General features: G+C 39.4%; 1 protein-coding gene across 1 annotated transcript; it reads right to left on the bottom strand.

Moving 5' to 3' along the window:
• Positions 1–5,792: 5,792 nt before the first annotated feature.
• Positions 5,793–17,538, bottom strand: LOC150080756 (phospholipase A2-like). The gene is made up of 5 exons (XM_090380808.1): positions 17,402–17,538; positions 16,497–16,687; positions 14,790–14,949; positions 11,033–11,185; positions 5,793–5,886 (listed from the first exon to the last, which is right to left on the bottom strand). Exons 1-5 carry the CDS (start codon positions 17,536–17,538, stop codon positions 5,793–5,795), a joined length of 735 nt encoding a protein of 244 aa, XP_090236934.1.
• Between the last annotated feature and the right edge of the window lie 776 nt (positions 17,539–18,314).

The raw sequence follows: 18,314 nt of genomic DNA, 5'->3' as shown, positions 1-18,314 counted from the left end.
GGATTCACCAAAATCTTTTAAATAAAAGAAACAAAAAAAAAAAAAAAAAAAATGAAAGTACATGTGCATTGGACTGAACGAATTGACTCACTCAAAAACTTTCGAGTGCTAATACCATGGAATATTGTTGCCACATCTGTGACGGTGCCCCCAAAACCTCTCCCAGGCTTCTAGATTCCATTCAGAAGAGGACAGTTAGGTTAATTAATGACTCATCTCTAACAGTCTCTCCACTCACTGTCTCATAGACGTACTGTTTCTGCTGCATGCCTTTTCTACAGATACTTCCACGGGCACTGTTCTTCTGAATTGGCTTTTATAATTCTTGCTCTCTCTTTCAAAACAGTCCGAAAACGTGCGGTCCCAGCCAACATCCATTTACTGTCCAACTTCAAACTCACAGAACCAACTTTTCATCTTCCTCGTTTATTCATTCAACTGCCGTTTTTTAGAACAACCTTCTTCATACGTATTTCCTGAAAATTACAGTGTTCAAGTCTAATGTCAACAAATATCTTCTTTCGTTTTCTCAACCTCCAACTCATGCACGGTACTAAGTACTATAGGTTCTAATACGTCTCGCGTTTGGGGTTTCATAAAAAAAATAAAAAAAAAAGTGACCACATTCCGTAAGCACACTAAAATTTCGGAAAAGTAGGGTAGGTGGTTGAGGCATTCCTTGGACATGTTATGAGTAACTTTTCAAGGACTAAGATGAGATTATTCCCCCCCCTACCCGATAGACGGCTGAATTAAAGAACGCATTTTTGATCAGTGTTCCAACTAGAAAATTTTAACGAGAAGGTCGCATCACAGAATACAGAATATTTAATTGCTATTTATATATACAGTAGAATTAAACGAGAGCCACTTCAAAAATAATAATGCCGTGTGTGTGTTTAATATATATATATTTTTTTTCTTTCACAAAGCTGTATTCATTCTGCAGCATTTTCACTTATACATCGTACCTTTACCTTCTTCCCACTCCTATTATGCTAATAACATCTTCTCACAGGTAGGGTCGCTGTAGAGGTCGTTAAACATGGCTGTCTTCGCGAATGTCGTTAGAAGCAGTGTACTTTATTAAATTTTGGTGCTTGATAAGGAGGCCATTGGAAACATCTATAAGCTAAGTATGAGAATGATACTGTCGACTGCAGTGCAGTTGGTGCTGTGCTAAGCGGATAACATCTGCTAAAGACCAATCGGCGCAATTGCCTTCACATTCGCAATACAGTTAATATTATATACAGTATACCATTATAACATAATGTTAATGGTATTAGTAAAAATGTAATGGTGTACTGTATTTAATTTGCATTAAGTTAGCTTAAAGGAGCGTTTTCTATTTTATATCCTCCTTCATTACTAGCGCTTCCTGTGGTGTTACTAACGATTTGCATAAGTTAATAGATGTGTTGTACCTGTTACTTTTTTAATTGAAGGGAGTTGGATGATAACATACTTTAAAAGAAAGAAGAAAAATAACCGTAGCGTTTAAAAGAATGTTTCTTATCAGCTTTACTGAATCAAATTTTTAAGAGATCGTTACTTCTAGTTTTCGGCAAGGATTAAAGCTTTCAGCATCATTTGCGCAACCTCGAGCTTTCTTAATTAAAATCTACTTAATTCATCTTATTTAAAGTAATCACGAAGAGGCAAACGTGAACTGCAATAAATTTGGGAGTATGCCTTTCATAAAACGTGTCACGTGAGTGACATTAATTTCATTAGAGTTTAATTAAAGCGCCAAAAAATAAAATAATCCAGCTGAAATATGAACGATAAAATTCAAAGACTGAGTGTTTAGAGCCTTGAGAGTCACATTTCATTTACGAGATGGTGCTGCCGAATATTATTTAAGGCTTCCTTTTCCAAATAAAAGTAGTGATATGGGCTTCTCTAATGACTGAAGTGTAAATATAAATGTAAGAATAATGATACTGTTAGTTTAGCTAGATGAAAATTCTTCGTTTCCTCCTCCTCCCATACATATTTTGAAACTAAATCTAAAAAATCTAGTTAGGAAAAATGGAAATTTTTAATATCTCGTATGATTTCCATGGGCTTTAATGGCATAACTGAGGGACACTTTTTAAAAGTTTTTGGAATGTGGAAACTGGAATCTTGTAACATTCCTTCCATGAAATTGCCGAAAAAGCAAGCACAGTATCAAATATCCTAACATATCGTTTGTAATAAGGTACTTTCCACAATGAAGATCTGCCGATACCATAATCCCCCCCCCCCACCAAATTAATGAGAGAAGAATATAATAATATAAATGTCGTCCGGAACATTAGTTCAACTACCCAAGTGTTATTACGTTCGTGAATTGCGGGTGTTCTCCGATCGATTTGCCTGTTTTTCTGAACGAATAAACCCTAGTTTCTGAGAAGGGAACCTTACCATCTATGCCTAAGACAGACTAACTCAGCCAGGGAGTGAAAAAAAAAAGCCCATAAAAGTTCCTCGACGGGATTCGAACCCGGGCCTTTTCCACCCAGTGTAGGAAGCACGGTGACAATGCCACTGTGCTGCCCGCGCAGACAGAGTGATGAATACAGTGACATAGTGTGTTCTCTCTTGATGTCTAATTGAATCCCCAGGATTTCCTTTTTATTCATTTCTTTAGGTGTCGATTTAGTCCACTTTTTATCACGTGATCGGCTAGGACTTGGAGGGCTGATGTGCTGACAGTGCAGCAAGCCCTGTTAACTGTGAGTAACATTGCTTTTTGGATGGAGTTTTGTTTCTGTTTATTACGGAGTAGTGTAACTCTGGTGAACCAAACCGCTGCTCTATACCAAACGATTGGTAACAATATAACTTTCTACAGAAGATCTAGTGCTTTTCAGTTGAGTCCCCAGTTCGCACGGATGTTGTTGTTGTTGTTTTGGTTTTTAGGAGCATTAGCAACTAAGGCCATATTGCTCCGGGAATATGCGGTTGTTATTCCCTGACCTTTCCGCATCCTCCGTATTTGGTGGTCACGGGCTCGAACCTCGGTCTAATATCAAGAAGCGTGTGCTACGCACTGCTGCTCCTGCCCACCTGGCTACGAAGGCGCCAGTTCACACGGCAGATTCTAGTTATCATTGCGGTGTATTTACCTATTTTTGAAGACAGGTGGACTAGGTGAGGATGGAAAGGTATAGTGTTTTGTGTAAGGCGCTACTGGTGCCTTCCCACATCTGCGTCATAGTACTTTGTGAAGAAGTACAGAATCTCTATAAAAGCGTAATACAAATTCAAATTATTATTTGAATTTCAAGTTATCCATAATTTAATACATAAACCCGTATTTGTGTCTGTAAATTGCGTGTGTTCTCTGGTCGATTTGCCTGTTTTGCTGGACGAAAATCCCTGAGCGAATAACTCAGCCACGGAGTGAAAAAAGTCCACTAAAGTTCTTCGCGTCATCGACGGGATTCGAACCCGGGCCTTTTCCACTCGGTGTGGGGAGGACGGTGATGATACCACTGTGCTACCGCGCAGACCCAGAAAAGTGTAATGTCTGGTTTCTGTAAGTAGTGTTGTGTTCTGTTGTGTATCTAGGTGTTTGGTAAAGTGTGTTAATTGTCAGACAGCACCAGGGGCTTCCCCCATCCCTGCGTTGCTTTCATTGTGGGTGTGATACAGTTCACTGTAAAGGCCAGAGATTTAAAAGTGTATCGATTTGCATATGTGTAATGTTGTGTGTCTTTGTTCATCTGGCAATTTAGCCGTTGGACTCCTGCTGGGGCCCAACGTTGCCCACACTAAGCCCCGTGGAGACAGACCAGGTACCCAGTAGCTTGAAATTTTTACTTTGGTAGACTCTGCCACCTAATTTCTTGAGATTTCACTAGCAGGGTCCCTAGTGGGATCTTGCGTTTGCCAACTTTGCTGGACGATAACCCTCCGGGGTAAAACCTTGCTATCTACGCCTGAGACCGACTAACTCAGCCACGGAGTGAAAAAAGACCAATAAAATTACTCGCGTCATCGACGTGATTCGAACCCGAGCCTTTTTCACTCGGTGAAATTTGAATATAATTTTCCATCGTCTGTGCTACCGCGCAGACGATGGAAAATTATATTCAAATTATTATATTAGGGCCACCCATAATTTCTTTCATATACCCATATATGTTGTTTTATGTCTGTAAATTGTGTGTTCTCTGGTCGATTTGCCTGTTTAGCGTCCAGCAAAACAGTCAAAACCCCAGTTTCTGGAGGAAAACCTTGCTATCTACGCCTGAGACCGACTAACTCAACCACAGAGTGAACAAAGCCCATTAAAGTTTCTCGCGTCATCGACTGGATTCGAACCCGGGGGTTTTCCACGCGGTGTATGGGGAGGACGGTGACGATACCACTGTTCTACCCACGCAGGATGTAAAGTGTATTGATGTCTAGCCGCACCAGAGGTTTCCCCATCTCCGCGTTGCTTTCATTGTTGGTCTACCAGTTCACTGGGAAGGCCAGAGATTTAAAAGTGTGTGGATTTTGTAAACGTGTAGTGCTGTGTATCATTATTGTTCATCTGGCCATTTAACCGCTGAACCTCTGCTGAGGCCCAACGTTACCCACACTTTGCCCCGTGGAGGCAGACCAGGTACCCAGTAGTTTGAAGTGTTTATTCTGGCAGGCCCTGCCACTAGTTTCCTGAGATTTCATTGGCTAGGGCAAAAAAAAATAAAAATAAATAAATAAATAAATAAATAAAATAATAATAAACAACCGCGATACTCGGTAGAAGATTAGACAATTGAAGTAGAGAAGCCGAATGGAGTTATTAGGCACCATTAATTAAATTTAGTAGTTGTTAAGTTTTGATCTGTGTGGAGTATACGCTAGAGTATTAGGTAGAGTGGAGGAAGGCGTAAGGCTGGAGGGAAAAGACAGAAATATGGGGACGATAGGGAAGGCGACCCCAGGGAAGATCAGTGGCGCATGCCCATGCCCCACCAGTGGAGGGAGATGGGAGGAGACGGAGAGACCGTGCCCTCCCTTCCCCCCGCCAGGATAGGGAGAGAAATGGGTCAGGCAAGGCGCCCAGACCAGATCGCCAACCGGCTAAGCGAGCTACAGTAATGGTCAAGGAAGTGTCCAGTCCGGTAAGTCACATTTTGACTTATAGTAGGTCCTGTTCCACTTGTCTTGTATGGTAGTTTCCACGCATTTGTGAGTACGAGGTTCCTACTAGTCGGGTTGTTCACAGTAGTGGTTAGTCTAGAGCATGTGGTGTCTGGTTTCAGGCCCATGATTCCTTTTGTGATTTGGTTTTCTAATGCCTGTTGGTTCAGTTTATCAGTTGTCGTGGCCGAGTCCTTACATATACCCGTATATATTTTATGTCTGGTAATTGCGTGTTCTCTGGTCGATTTGCCTGTTTTGCTGGACGCAAAACAGGCAAATCGACAAAAAAAATTGCTGAGTAGTAGGCCGGGTTTTATAGAAAATAAATAAATATGCAATAAACGAAAAGCGTTTATATTAAAACGAAATAATGAATCTTACAAGTACGACTCACACCGTGATGTCGAAACTTAGTTCTGCTTCGTTAAGAATTTAAATGGGATTTTCGATTTTTTTTTTTTTTAATGGGACTAACAAACCTTTTTTCCCCTAAGAATGCGAAGATGTGCTGCTTTTCATCATAATTTAGTAAAAATAATCTCTATTTGCTATTTTTTTGTTGCAGATGATATTTAATTTTATTGCACCAATAAGTAATATACAGTAATTTTACAAATAGCTTGCGTTAATTAGATCCAGTCGTGCAACACATCGTTTGAATTATTCTATTTCACCGAATTAATCAAGGTGGTGTAACTTTTTGCGTCGAAAAACTGCCATGCGGGAGGCTCGTTCGTATCCAATTCGTACTTCTGGCAACTAATATAGAAGAACAACCTAAAAAAAAAATGCTATATAAGACACTGAAAAGTATTCTTGCCATTACATTGCAAATGCAAATAAGATGACATTTTTAATGGGAAAGGGAAGTTAAAGCGGCATATAACTTTTAAGAAATTAAATAACTTTAAATCTTCAATCTATGGTATAACTTATTTACTTACAATTACTTGTTTCTGTTTAGTCTCGAATATGCCAGACCACTGGTTGTGCTTCCGAATACAGAAATGATACTTTTGTGTTCGATATTACGCGCGTTGCATGTTTCAATCTGCATAAAGATTCATTAAAATCGGCCAAAATTCGATTCTGATCTTTCTTCTGTGACCTTTTAGTTTTTTTTTTTTTTTTTATATACTTTATAAATTTATTATTCGTTTATACATATTTTTTTACAAACATGAATCAAAATGAAAATGAGAATTTTCATTTCACCAATAACTAGGTCTATAGTTTTCAAAAAAAAAAAAAAAAAAAGAAAAAATATTCCACCACTGTTTAGGCATTTATTCTATCTGTACACAAAGACATTGCTCATAAGTCGTCTTTTGGTCACTGTTGACTGCTTCCTTTGTTTCTTGGTCCATGTGAAATGAACATCCTGCCAGATTATTTTTCAGTCTTCCAAAAACATGTAAATTTTAAGATGATAAATCTGACCTATAAGGAGATGCTAAATCATTTCCGAACACAGTTTAAGGATCCATGTATGGTCATGCATTGTCTTGTTACAAAGTGACACATCTTGGTTTCTTGTTTATTGGTTTCTTGGTTTGATGGCACGTCGCAGATCAACTTAGAGTATTCGTATTCTTGCGTGATTTTGAGTTCGTTCTTTCACCTATATGGAACCCATACCATGCATACTTGATACAGCAAATAGAATCGCTCCAGATGAAATTTATCCACTATCTTTCCAGACGTAACCCCATGTTTTACCACAGAATCTTCAACCGGAATCTCTGTTCCTACTTCAAGCTTCAATTTCTAGAAACTCGACGAACTGTTCTTGACTTAAAACTGTTGTACCATATCTTCGCTGGTTCAACCTACCTGCCGAATCTTCTATGCCATATTGACCTTCACGCTCCAGCGGTCGCTACTAGACAGAAGACTACATTCCACTTCGGTAACTCTAGATTAGAGATATCGAGGAACTCCTTCTTCAAAAGAACATTGGCACTCACGAACAAGTTTGACTTGGATATGGCTGTGTACAAGAAACAGTTTTACAGAACTGTTTGGAGTAGGTTGACTGATTGACGGATGAGTTCTGGGCTAAAGATGTCCTCATTAATTCTTGTGAGGTGATGATGTCTCCTGCAGCAACCTGCTCTCTGCGATTTTTCATGGCGCTGGACTTGACATCATGAATAATTTCCGTGAATTCGACTTTTCCCGTTTGAATGAATGAACTTTTATTGTACAAAGTGTATTATTGTACTATTTATTTTTATGTTTTGTACAATCTTTGTTCTGTTATCTTTTTTGATACTCTGTTATACACTTTAACTGGGCGCATGCCTGTTGTGTATATTATACGTTAAAAATAAATAAAATAAATAAACCTCTTCACATGAAATGATGCAACAGCCCCTATTAGTCGAAGAACGCCATAAGCTCAGCTTTCCTAGTTCTTTCGAAAGTCTTGAATTTCTTCGGCCGAGGTGATGACCGATGTTTTCCACTGGTGTTCTCCACGGCAACTTAGTTGATATTCTACGTTACCGTTTGGAGAAGCCCGGATTGCATTCCTGTCTGTGACTGAAGGAATTTTTAGAGCACTCTTCAATCAAGGTTGTAGTTAGCCGATCTCAGGTGGAGGAAGTACAGTCCCCTAAAATAATTACTCATAGAGTTTTTCAAGCTCGCACAACGGGCTGAAAAACGGTCAGGACCGATTCGCATATTCGAAATCTGCGTGTAAACATATTTCTACAAACAAAATATATTACACAGACATAAGCGACAAGCTTCGTTCGAATGCTTAAAATAATAATAATTGGATGTTTGGATTTCATAGCCGTTACGTGATCCAAGAAATCATTTTTTCCCCTTTATATAGCGTTAGGTGCTGAAATATATCCTGTTGTCTTGTCTGTCATATCCATGACCTCATGAACCATATTTTTGCTACTTTTCAAGAATATGCCAAGCAGGTTTTTAACAGACGTATTTCTCTGGCTCTTCCTTTCTTAAGATTCTCCGCAACTCAACATAATCTTGATCCTGTCTCTGCATTGTGATATAGCCATTAATTAGTGGCTTCTGACACTACTCGGAAAACTGTTAGAAGCATCTTCCTTTTTGACTATTTGTTCCTGCCTTGCTGGAATTGCTTTTTTGGATATAGTATAATTTTAATGCTTCTATTTAATTGATGACATTTACCCTTGTGGACTGCTTTGGGTTGCATTAGAAAAAGACATGATTTTGCAGTATCCTATATCGTATTCTACTTTTCCCCCCCTTCTATACTATTTTCTTCTTTGTTTCTTCTATTCTGTCTGTTAAATGAAAGGGAATGATTATGTGTGTGCATGTGCACGCGCTGGCGCCGGCGCCGACTTGCCGTCACGGGATTCTTTTGAATGATTCTAAACACGCTTTGGATATTCAGTAAGTTTTTATAGGTTCACTACGATTCGTGCCTTGTGGCCCAGACAAGCACTGGGCACGCTTTCCAGGTGATTGCCTTCCTGGTGGCAAAGTGGCCGAAAATAACTGAACTGCACAGAGTGCACAAACTTAACATTATACACTGAGTGGACAGAAATCATGGGATACCTACCTAGTAACGGGTAGGCCTACCTTTCGCCCGAATAAGGGCAGTCACACGTCGAGGCATTGACTCCACTAGTTCACAAAAGCGTTCCACAGGTATTTCCATCCATGCTTGCTGCACTGCTGTCCATAATTCCGTCGCATTCCTGGGGAGAGGATCCAAAGCTCGAACAGACCTTCCCACAGCACCCCAAAGATGCTCCACAGGGGCCATTCCATGGTAGTAAAATCTACGGAATGCTCTTCGAATCATGTCCTAGTCACCACGGCTCTGTTGGGAGGTGCATTGTCCTGCTGAAAGAGTCCATTGCCCTGTGGGTGCACGATGACCACGAAGGAATGCAGATGGTCTTCCAGGATGGATACATAACCTGCACCATTCAGAGATGCGTCTAGACGTATCAGAGGTCCTAACGTGTGCCAGTTGAACACGCCTCAGACCATTACCGACCATCCACCTGCCTGGACAGTTCCTTGTTGACATGACGGATGCATAGCTTCGTGCGATTTCCGCCAGATACGCACCCTCCCGTCCTCTCGAAATAACTGGAAAGGACTCATCGGACCAGGAGACCCGTCTCCAATCATCCAAGGTCCAGTGCCGATGTTCTTTCGCCCAGTTGAAGCGTAGAGTCCTGTGTCGTGGTGTTAGCAATGGGACTCTGGTGGGTCGGCGGCTCCCATAACCTGTTGTGGCTAATGATCGCCTGATGGTCTTGGTGGAGACGTTACTGGCACCTCCCTCGTTGAAGTTGGCGGTGATTTGTGCCACTGTCGCTCTCCCGTTGGCAGAAACCATGCGAGACAGACGTCGACGGCCACGTTCATCCACCACCTTTCCCCTCCCACAGCACTCCACAATGGGATGTTATTCCGGAAATGGCGTATTCCCGATACACTCTTGATACTGTCGAACGGGGATAGTGCAATTTATGTACCACCTCCGTGATAAAGTTACCCATGCGTCGGGCACCCACTATCATCCCTCTTTCAAAGTCGGTTCATAAGTCATAATGCTTCAATGATACAAGTAATGGCCGTGGACTGTCGAGCAGGGGAGAAATATGATATTGTTATCCTGCGAGTTATCCTTCATTCTTTTTTGTAGCGACAGCCATGGAAACAGTAATTCGGAGTTCTGCGTTCAACAGTCAAAGGTTGTGTAGTAGGAGGAGTTTACCCCGTATGATCTGTATTCTTCCCTTATCCCAGAAGAGTGCGATCTCACTGCCGCGAGCTGCTCAGCCATCCTAGAAGATCATCTAACTTATGCTGAAGTATTTTTGCTTGTTGGGAGGGAGGGGTGTCATTGCAAATGACAATGCTGCACCTCACAGGGCGTGTATACTGTCAGGCAGCGGTTTTAAATCATGAGGACAAAATTTCCCTTTTGACATGGCCCTCGTGGGCACCTGACATTAATTCCACATAGAATTTTTCCATATAGAAATTTACACAAATAGAATATTTCTGTAAATTTCTGGAGCGGCGACCACGACAGAGGTTTCATTACCATTCAACTTGCGTTGCGTGGATTGTACCCTTTCAGACTACTTCCGCAATCATCTGGATTCCATCAGTACTGTCCAATCAGCACACGATGGCCAGTCAGTCCGAAACTACCGTACTTGCAGTCTGTTACCGTGGAGGTGGGGTCTTCTAAGAGCCAGAGGGGCACGTTCGTGAAATATGTAGTTTCGCTATTGCTCAACACCATAGTGACTCACTTTGGTAAAGGTTGTGTTGTGAAATTTAATTTCTAAAAATTGTATTTTAGAGGACATCAAGATTCAACAGATAACTTTTAAACTATTCAACGCTCTTTAATATAACTATACAAACGAAGGGCGGAATGTGAGATCAGATGATTCTCAATCACTACTGATTGAGAATCATCTGAACTCTGTAAAGTCAGCTACTCTATAAAGTGCATTACCACAAAGCTTAACTAAGACTAAACTTCGATTACATTTTAAAACTAAGTGAATAAAATTTTAATTTAAGCTATTTCAGAAGTTGTTTTTTTTTTTTTTTTTTTTTATATATTGAAGTGCGTTAACTTCTTTCTGAAACTGAATCCATGTATGAACTAAAAGCATATTAACTTTTAATGTATCATAATTTATTTATTTAAAATTTTTATTTCTTTATTACCAAATCAAAATTAGACATTTCTTTTTCTCACAAAATTTATTAATTTTGATGTGATAATGCTACGTACTATGCATACAGAATTATCAGATTATAAAAATAATAAATACGTGAAAGTGAAAAATAACAAAATTAAATAAAATAATAATTTAAAAAAATTAAATATCGGGTAAAAATTTAAAGAATTTACCATTTATATTTGAGACATTTTTTTATAGGATAATCTTTCCTGAAGCATCGAACATGCAGGACATTAAAGTATATGAAACCAATGGTATTGGCAGTCTCTTTCCCAACATCTTGTAGACATTTTTTGAATTTCAAATCGCAGGAACAGTGGCTCCTGTTTAAAAAAAATAAATATAATAAATAAATAAAAATAATCTATGAGGATATTCTCTCACACTTTTAATGAATTAAAATCAATATTACTTCACATGTATTCATTCCAAATTATAATATCTGTACTGCATTTAGATAACAGAATCTTTCTAGATAACGTGTATAGAAAAATTCATTATAGTTTAATTCCTTTACAGTTCACTCTGTGTTACTAGATATCTTAAAACAGCTGTTTTTCTTTTTCCTGCATTTCTTGAGTTTATTAAATTTAATTCAGTGTTCAACTTATCACTTCCGACTGGCAATACAATTTAATGTCACTATGAGTTACTTGGAATTTAGTTCATTCCCTTTGCTATTCTTGGTTATCATTGTGAAATTTTTTCCTGCTACATCTCTACAGTATAAGTTAATGCTTAAATAAATGAACAGAGAATTCGAGAAAAATGTCGGCCACTATTGCTTTCCCCCTTTTCAAAATTTACAGGATATCAATCATAGTACTTTCGTTAACATTAGACTGGTAAATAAATAAAAATTTTCTGTTTATACTGCAGGACGACTGCACGGTCAGAGGAGGGTCCACAAGATAGAGAGAATAGAAGAAACCACCGTATTTGGTTCGTGCATCTCTGCCTGTAATTATCGCCTGATAAAACTCTTAGCCACTTCTGACCGGGTCGATTATCTTAATAAAAATATTCCTTCAGGCAAAATATTTTATTATTATAGTAATCCCTTTACAATTGCGGGTTTGCTTATAGCTATTCTTTTTCTTTTTTTGTGTGGTCTTTCCTCACACTCACCAGACGATTCAATTCATCCCAGAGATTTCTCTATAGAATTAAGGTCTAGGCTGGCCAGTTCAGCATTTCGACACTTATGTGGATAAACTAGCCCATCACAACACAAAAAGTATGACATAGAGCGTTATCCTTCTGAGACAGGTACTCTTATGGACTTTTATCGATTCTGCCACAACGTAGATTACGCATTATTGTCTAGGTTGCCGAGCTAGACTTCGGCATTCCTCCAAATGGATTTGCCCAAAACAGCCAATGTCAGAGTCAGAGGCCAAACTATGAAAAATAGCCCCAGACCATCACGCTGACTCTGCCCAACTTCATTGTTGGATCGATACAGTATTGCAAGTAGCTTTCTCCTGGCATCCTATACACCATCCTATATACCTATACACCACCGCCAGACAAGTACGTAGTTCATGTACCATGACTCGTCACCCCAAAGTACATCTTTTCCATTGGTCTACAGTACAAGAATAGCGGGCCTTACACCGACGACGTCCGGCATTAGTCGGGGTGATTAGTGGCTTGTGAATGACTGCACGACTGTAGTAACCCATATCATGCAGTGTCCAGTGCATCGTACTGGACAGAATACTAAAATCAGCACCGCATTTAGTAATCACGCGTGCTAGAACCACGATCACTCAAAGCACGTGCGCGCGGGTGCATAAGTACACGTGCCTTGAGTGACCGGGGTTCAAGCCCGTGACTGCTGAATACGGTGCTGTTTCTTGTATTCTGTCTATCTTGTTAACTCCTCTGACTGTTTGGTCGTCCCGGAGTATAAACAGAAAATTTATTTATTCATTATTTATTTATGCACACTCACGCTTGATCATGGTGACCAAGATAGAAGTTTGGTCCACCAATAAAGTGTGTACATGTATGGAAGGCTTGCGATTGTGGAAATGTGAAAAAGAAAGTCATGACATTTGCCTTTCGCACAATGTAGTGTTATGTCGGTTGATCGAAAATTCTTTTTGGAATTTTCTGTCAACCAGCGGGTGGAGACTATTTATTGACTCACCGAAGCATAGCCTCGAAGGAGCTCCCTTCGTAATTGAAAGTGTGCATATCATACAAGTGTACATGCCTTATATCAGACTTAAAGGAAAACTACGAAAATGTCAAGCTTCTCGTAGAAAACATTCAGTACAATACTCGTGGTTGGCTAGTGTGCAGAGATTTTAAAGTTATTGGCCTGCTACTCGGCCAATAATTTGGTTACACAAAAATGCCTTGGTTTCTGTGCGAGTGGAATCGTCTAGAAAGAAGTGAACATTGGAAAAGGAAAATGTGACCACCAAGACGGTCTCTGACATAACTTTCGAAAAACATTAAAGAAGAGCCACTGTTAGATCGAAATAAAGTACTATTACTTCTGCATATAAAGCTAGGTTTAATGAAACAGTTCATTCAAACCTCGAATAAAGAAGGAATTTGTTTCAAGTATGTTTGCACTAAATTCCCATTGGTTACATATGAAAGAATCGAAGCAGGAATTTTTGACGGACCTCAAATCCGCAAGATGATCTTCTGGACCCTGTATTTAAAAATTCCATGAAAAACTGAGAGACTCTTGAACTGGCTTTGTAAAGGCAGTACGCAATTTTTGGGAAACAAACACCCAATTTACGAGATGATCATGAATGACTGTGAACTTTCGAACTTCTCCGTGTTTCTGAACTTCTCCGATCTATAGAAGTGCAGGGAATCTTTTTGATATGCATGGATTATCAATGCTCGTAGCTACAGCGAAATGACCGAATTATTACGGGAAGCCAATAAGGGCAAAGGAGTCCGAAAGCTTAACGTGTGACATATTGTTGCTCCTCAATGATTCGAAACCTCATACATCCATGCCAAACTGTAGCAGAGGAGGCATGGTGGAAGGTCTTTGGGAGAAATCATTTCATAAACATCATTATCAGTTGGTATTTATATATGCCTGTCACTTCCACAATAAGGTGAAGGAAACCATCACATATTGATTTTATTATCTGCCAATGGAGTTCTATGCAAAGCGACCGACTACCCTGGTTACACGATAGGAAAGATATTTCAATGAAAAGTTGCTTACTTTTAAGCAGCCGCATGTCTGGATGGTTTATTCCACAGAAGGCTGCTTTTTTTTTTTCTTTAAGCCTTTAAACGAGTTTTAATAAGCAAATTCCTGATTACTGTTGTTGAAATCATATCTTATTAACTTGTTCATTAAAACTAGCTTTTTTTTCCTCTCTCTTGAAAAGTGATAGTATTCGAATACTTTTAGTAGGGTAGCCTATAGGCTATGAAACCTAAGTCAAAATAAGGACTTCTAATGTCACAATATGTTGACATCCATGTTATATACAAATATTAACGAACGAATTTCAACCACAGTGGTTAGCACAGTTAGTATAATCATCGTCCTTCCCACACCGGGTGGAAAAGATCTAAGTTCGAATCCTGTCAATGTTGGGTGGACTTTTTATGGGTACTTTTCACAAAGTGGCTGAGTTAGTCGGTCTCGGGAGAGAGTAGCATGGTTTCTTCTCCCGGAAACTCTGGGTTTTCGTCCAACAAACAGAAAATCGACCACAGAACACAATTTACAGACAGCATATACGAAGCAATATGGCCTAAGTTGATGATGCACCTAATAGGAGGTCGTTGAAGAAACTGTTCAGCATGATCATGGCGAACGTTGGTTTACTTGTCCTGCCTTCTGCTTTATATTGTTATATTATTGATTTCTGTTATTATGTATAAATAATAAGGGGTGGAAAGATTATCCGTATGAGATATTTCAGTACTTACCTTGTGAAGAAGTCAATATTCTTCAACCCATACTTTTCTCCATTCCCTGGTATTGTGTCATTGCAATGATCATGTTCTCTGCAGCACATGTCTGTCTCCTTCTCGGCACCGAGGTCACTATAATTATCAGCCACATTTCCAGGTCCGCACCACTTAGTTCCTGAAAATAAGAAAACAATAAATGGATTTCCCAAACTGCCTTCTAAGCAAAGAGGTGTGAAATAATATAAGAACATAAGAAAATAGCTTAAATCATAAATTGTACACATTTTTAAGAATGGTTGCTTGTTGGGTTCATTTCACTTCCATGCTATTCCGATATTCTAGCGGTAGTCATGTGTAAAGTGTTTTGGATGAATCCTTAACCTCATAGCTCAGGTAAGATTCGGTCTCACTGGTTGCATAGTAATTAAGGTTTCTATCTATTCACAGCGTATGGAAAGGCCTGGGTTCTAATTCTGTCAAGATGGAAAGAAATTTTATGGACCTGTTTCTCCCCCTCGACATGGGTACCTGTACGTGGTGAGAGGACCTTCCAGTGATGCTGCTCATCCTCCAAATTATCATCACTGAGGTCCAACGCCCAGAGCCTAGATTCCAGGTTAAAATCATAAGAATCCGGCACGTTTGCTGTGCGCTGCGACCTACAGAAAGTCGGAAAGGGAAAGATCCTGGTGGTTGGAGGGGCCCCAAATTCAACACACCACTTTGGCCCCTGCTTCGACAAGACTGATGGTTCTGGGATGGCTCACAATTTTTTAAAAGGCAATTTGTTCCAGTAATAACAACTCGCTGGCTAAAAGTAAACTTCCTACAATCTAGTCTAAATCTTTTCTCCTGTAATTTGAACTTATGGCCCCCAGTTCTGGGATTCTTTATAACAGTGAAAATTCCACCTTAATTCATATTATTAACCCACTCTAAGGTGCTTGGTTGCCAAGCACTGCAGCCGACATAATCGGAGTCTTTCCTCGCATGCTCGAGGAAAGGCTCCGATCTTGTGTGTAAATGGCGTGGGTTCTGTGTATATAATCAACGTATGGAGGTGTTTTTACATTAATTCAGGGCCCCTATAAGGTGTTTGGTTGCCATGCTCTGCAGCCCACATAATCGGAGTCTTTCCTCGTACGGTCCGCCCTTTTGCCGATTTCGCCATGCGAGTTCCCCTTCTTAGGACTCATTCAGGAAGCTCAATGCCTTTTTTTTTTCTTCAGATGTCTCCATACTTGGACACAATATTCCAAATGAGGTTTACAATTACCTCCATATCTCTGCAAGGTATTGTTCGATAGGATACCATGGGCTTTCCTGGCCTCCTATTTCTACTGCTCAGAAAACTTCTTATCTGCCCGTACTGTTACAAATGTATCCTCATTTTTGCCATACGAAATAATAATAATAATAATCTGCCCGTATCATAGATACGGGCAGATAAGACTCCTAGATCCATTTTTTACTCTACTGTTTTTAATTCGACCCCGCCAATGTGTAAGTTATTTTGGGGTTGCTACAGTATTTCTCAAGAATTAGCATAACGAGTACCTTGCATAATGTGTACTTATTTGTGCTTCCAATGCTTTCAGTAGTCCAATGTGCTGCATGTTTTTAAAATTGTGAATTCTGTACGAAAAGTTACAGTTTGACTTTACTTTGTTAATTGTTAGTATAAACTAAATATCTAGATATGTCATAATCTGATGTCTTTACCTGGAAATATAAGTAGCTCATCGAATACAGTTCTTTGCTTGTAAATAGACAATTCGTATGCTTTCGCTGGAGCAAACCATTTCCTCTGCGACACGTCCTGACATTGGTTGATTAATATGCTCATGAATGTACTATTCACCTCGTGCTTACTTGAGTAGTTTTTGATTTTCAGAACTTCGCTAATTGCATTCCTTAAGTAGATGGAAATAAATAAATAAAAAAGAAGCATAAAACATCAACATAAGCAGTCCTGGAGTATAATAATTTTACATAAAAATTACATATTTTTTTTTAAAAAATACATATTTTACATAATTTTACACAGTGTTATGGTGTGGAGAATGTTTTCATGCACACGTTGGGTCCATTGATACCCATAGATTCACGTCTGAATGCCACATCATACCTTAACATCGTTGCTGACCAAGTGCATCCATTCATGTTGACAGTTTATCCTCAGTCAGATGGTTACTTCCAGCAGGATAATGCGCCGGTGCACAAAGCCCGAATCACTATGGAATGGTTCCAAGAACATGACAATGACTTTTCTTTGCTGTAGTGGCCCGCTCAGTCCGTGGATCTCAATCCTATTGAACATTTTTGGGATGAGCTGGAAAGGGCTGTTCGCTGCCGGCCTACACCTCCGTCGAATCTCAAGGAACTGTGTGACACACTCATGTCTGCATGGTAGTCCATTCCTGCACAACGTTTTCAGGATCTTGTTCAATCCATGCCTAGACGAATTTAGGCTATTTTGAAAACTAAAGGAGGCTCAAAACGCTACTAGGTAGGTGTACCTAATAAAGTGGCAGCACAGTGTAGTTTGCTTAAAAAACAAAAATTAAACAAAAATTTGTTTAATTTTTTTAAACTTGAGTAGTTTAAATTAATGTAGGAAAACTCACCTGTCACCATACATGTTGCAGCTCACGATGGTGGAGTTTCTATCAGTGGTGCTGAATGTGACTTCAACCATTCGATGTCCGTCGTTTTCTAAGAAAAATACAGTTTCACCCAAGACAAAAGAGGATGTCTTCATCATGACTACCGCAAAGATCGCAGAGACAATTTTGTTATTCATTTCGCTTCTTAACTCTGGAAAATAGAAATGCAACTTACGGCTCAACTTCAATTAAAAATGTGTACAAAGTGCTTCTTACTACTGCTTCTCTGCTTTTATCACAATGTTTGTACAAAACATACTCACCTATGGCTAACAGTTGATAGTCGTCTGCAAACGATGCTGTTCAGCGCGATAGACACTTGTCATTTCTTTGGAGAGATCCAGATTCGAATCCTGTGAGGGACTGGAGGAATTTTTACGTAAAAAGACCTCTTCTCGGGTAGAAGGAATAGGGTACTCCGGAATTTATTCCCGATTTTTCAGCCCACACATTATGTTGATCAGCCTTTGAACCCACACTTGTGCAGATATAAACCACACAACGCGTATGCGTTGTAAATGTTATGCCTTATACAAATAATAACAACAATCACAATAACAGCTAACGATGTTAGAAACAACCAGTGTAAGCATTAGTGGATAGCATAGATGATTAATTAACGGATAATTATTTAGTTATTTTCCAGTTATATCATGAATTTATAAAAAGTCATAATGTACTTGCATAATAAGATATACCTTTAAAAATTCAGTTATTTAATGAATTTCTAATTTCATTCCAGTACAGTATACGGTTCTGGCTGGTATAATGCGCGACATGCGTTCTGAGATCGAAGCCATAATAGGGGTAGAGACCTATAAATACCTGGGCATGATGCAGGCTAAGCAGTTAGAGCCCAAGAAGATCAAAGCCT

This window comes from Mastigoproctus giganteus, chromosome 9 (genome assembly GCF_048544385.1).
Source record: "Mastigoproctus giganteus isolate SK-2022 chromosome 9, ASM4854438v1, whole genome shotgun sequence".
Taxonomy (NCBI): domain Eukaryota; kingdom Metazoa; phylum Arthropoda; class Arachnida; order Uropygi; family Thelyphonidae; genus Mastigoproctus; species Mastigoproctus giganteus.
The sequence above is the reverse complement of the archived record's forward strand: the minus strand, read 5'-3'. Positions and strand labels throughout refer to the sequence as shown.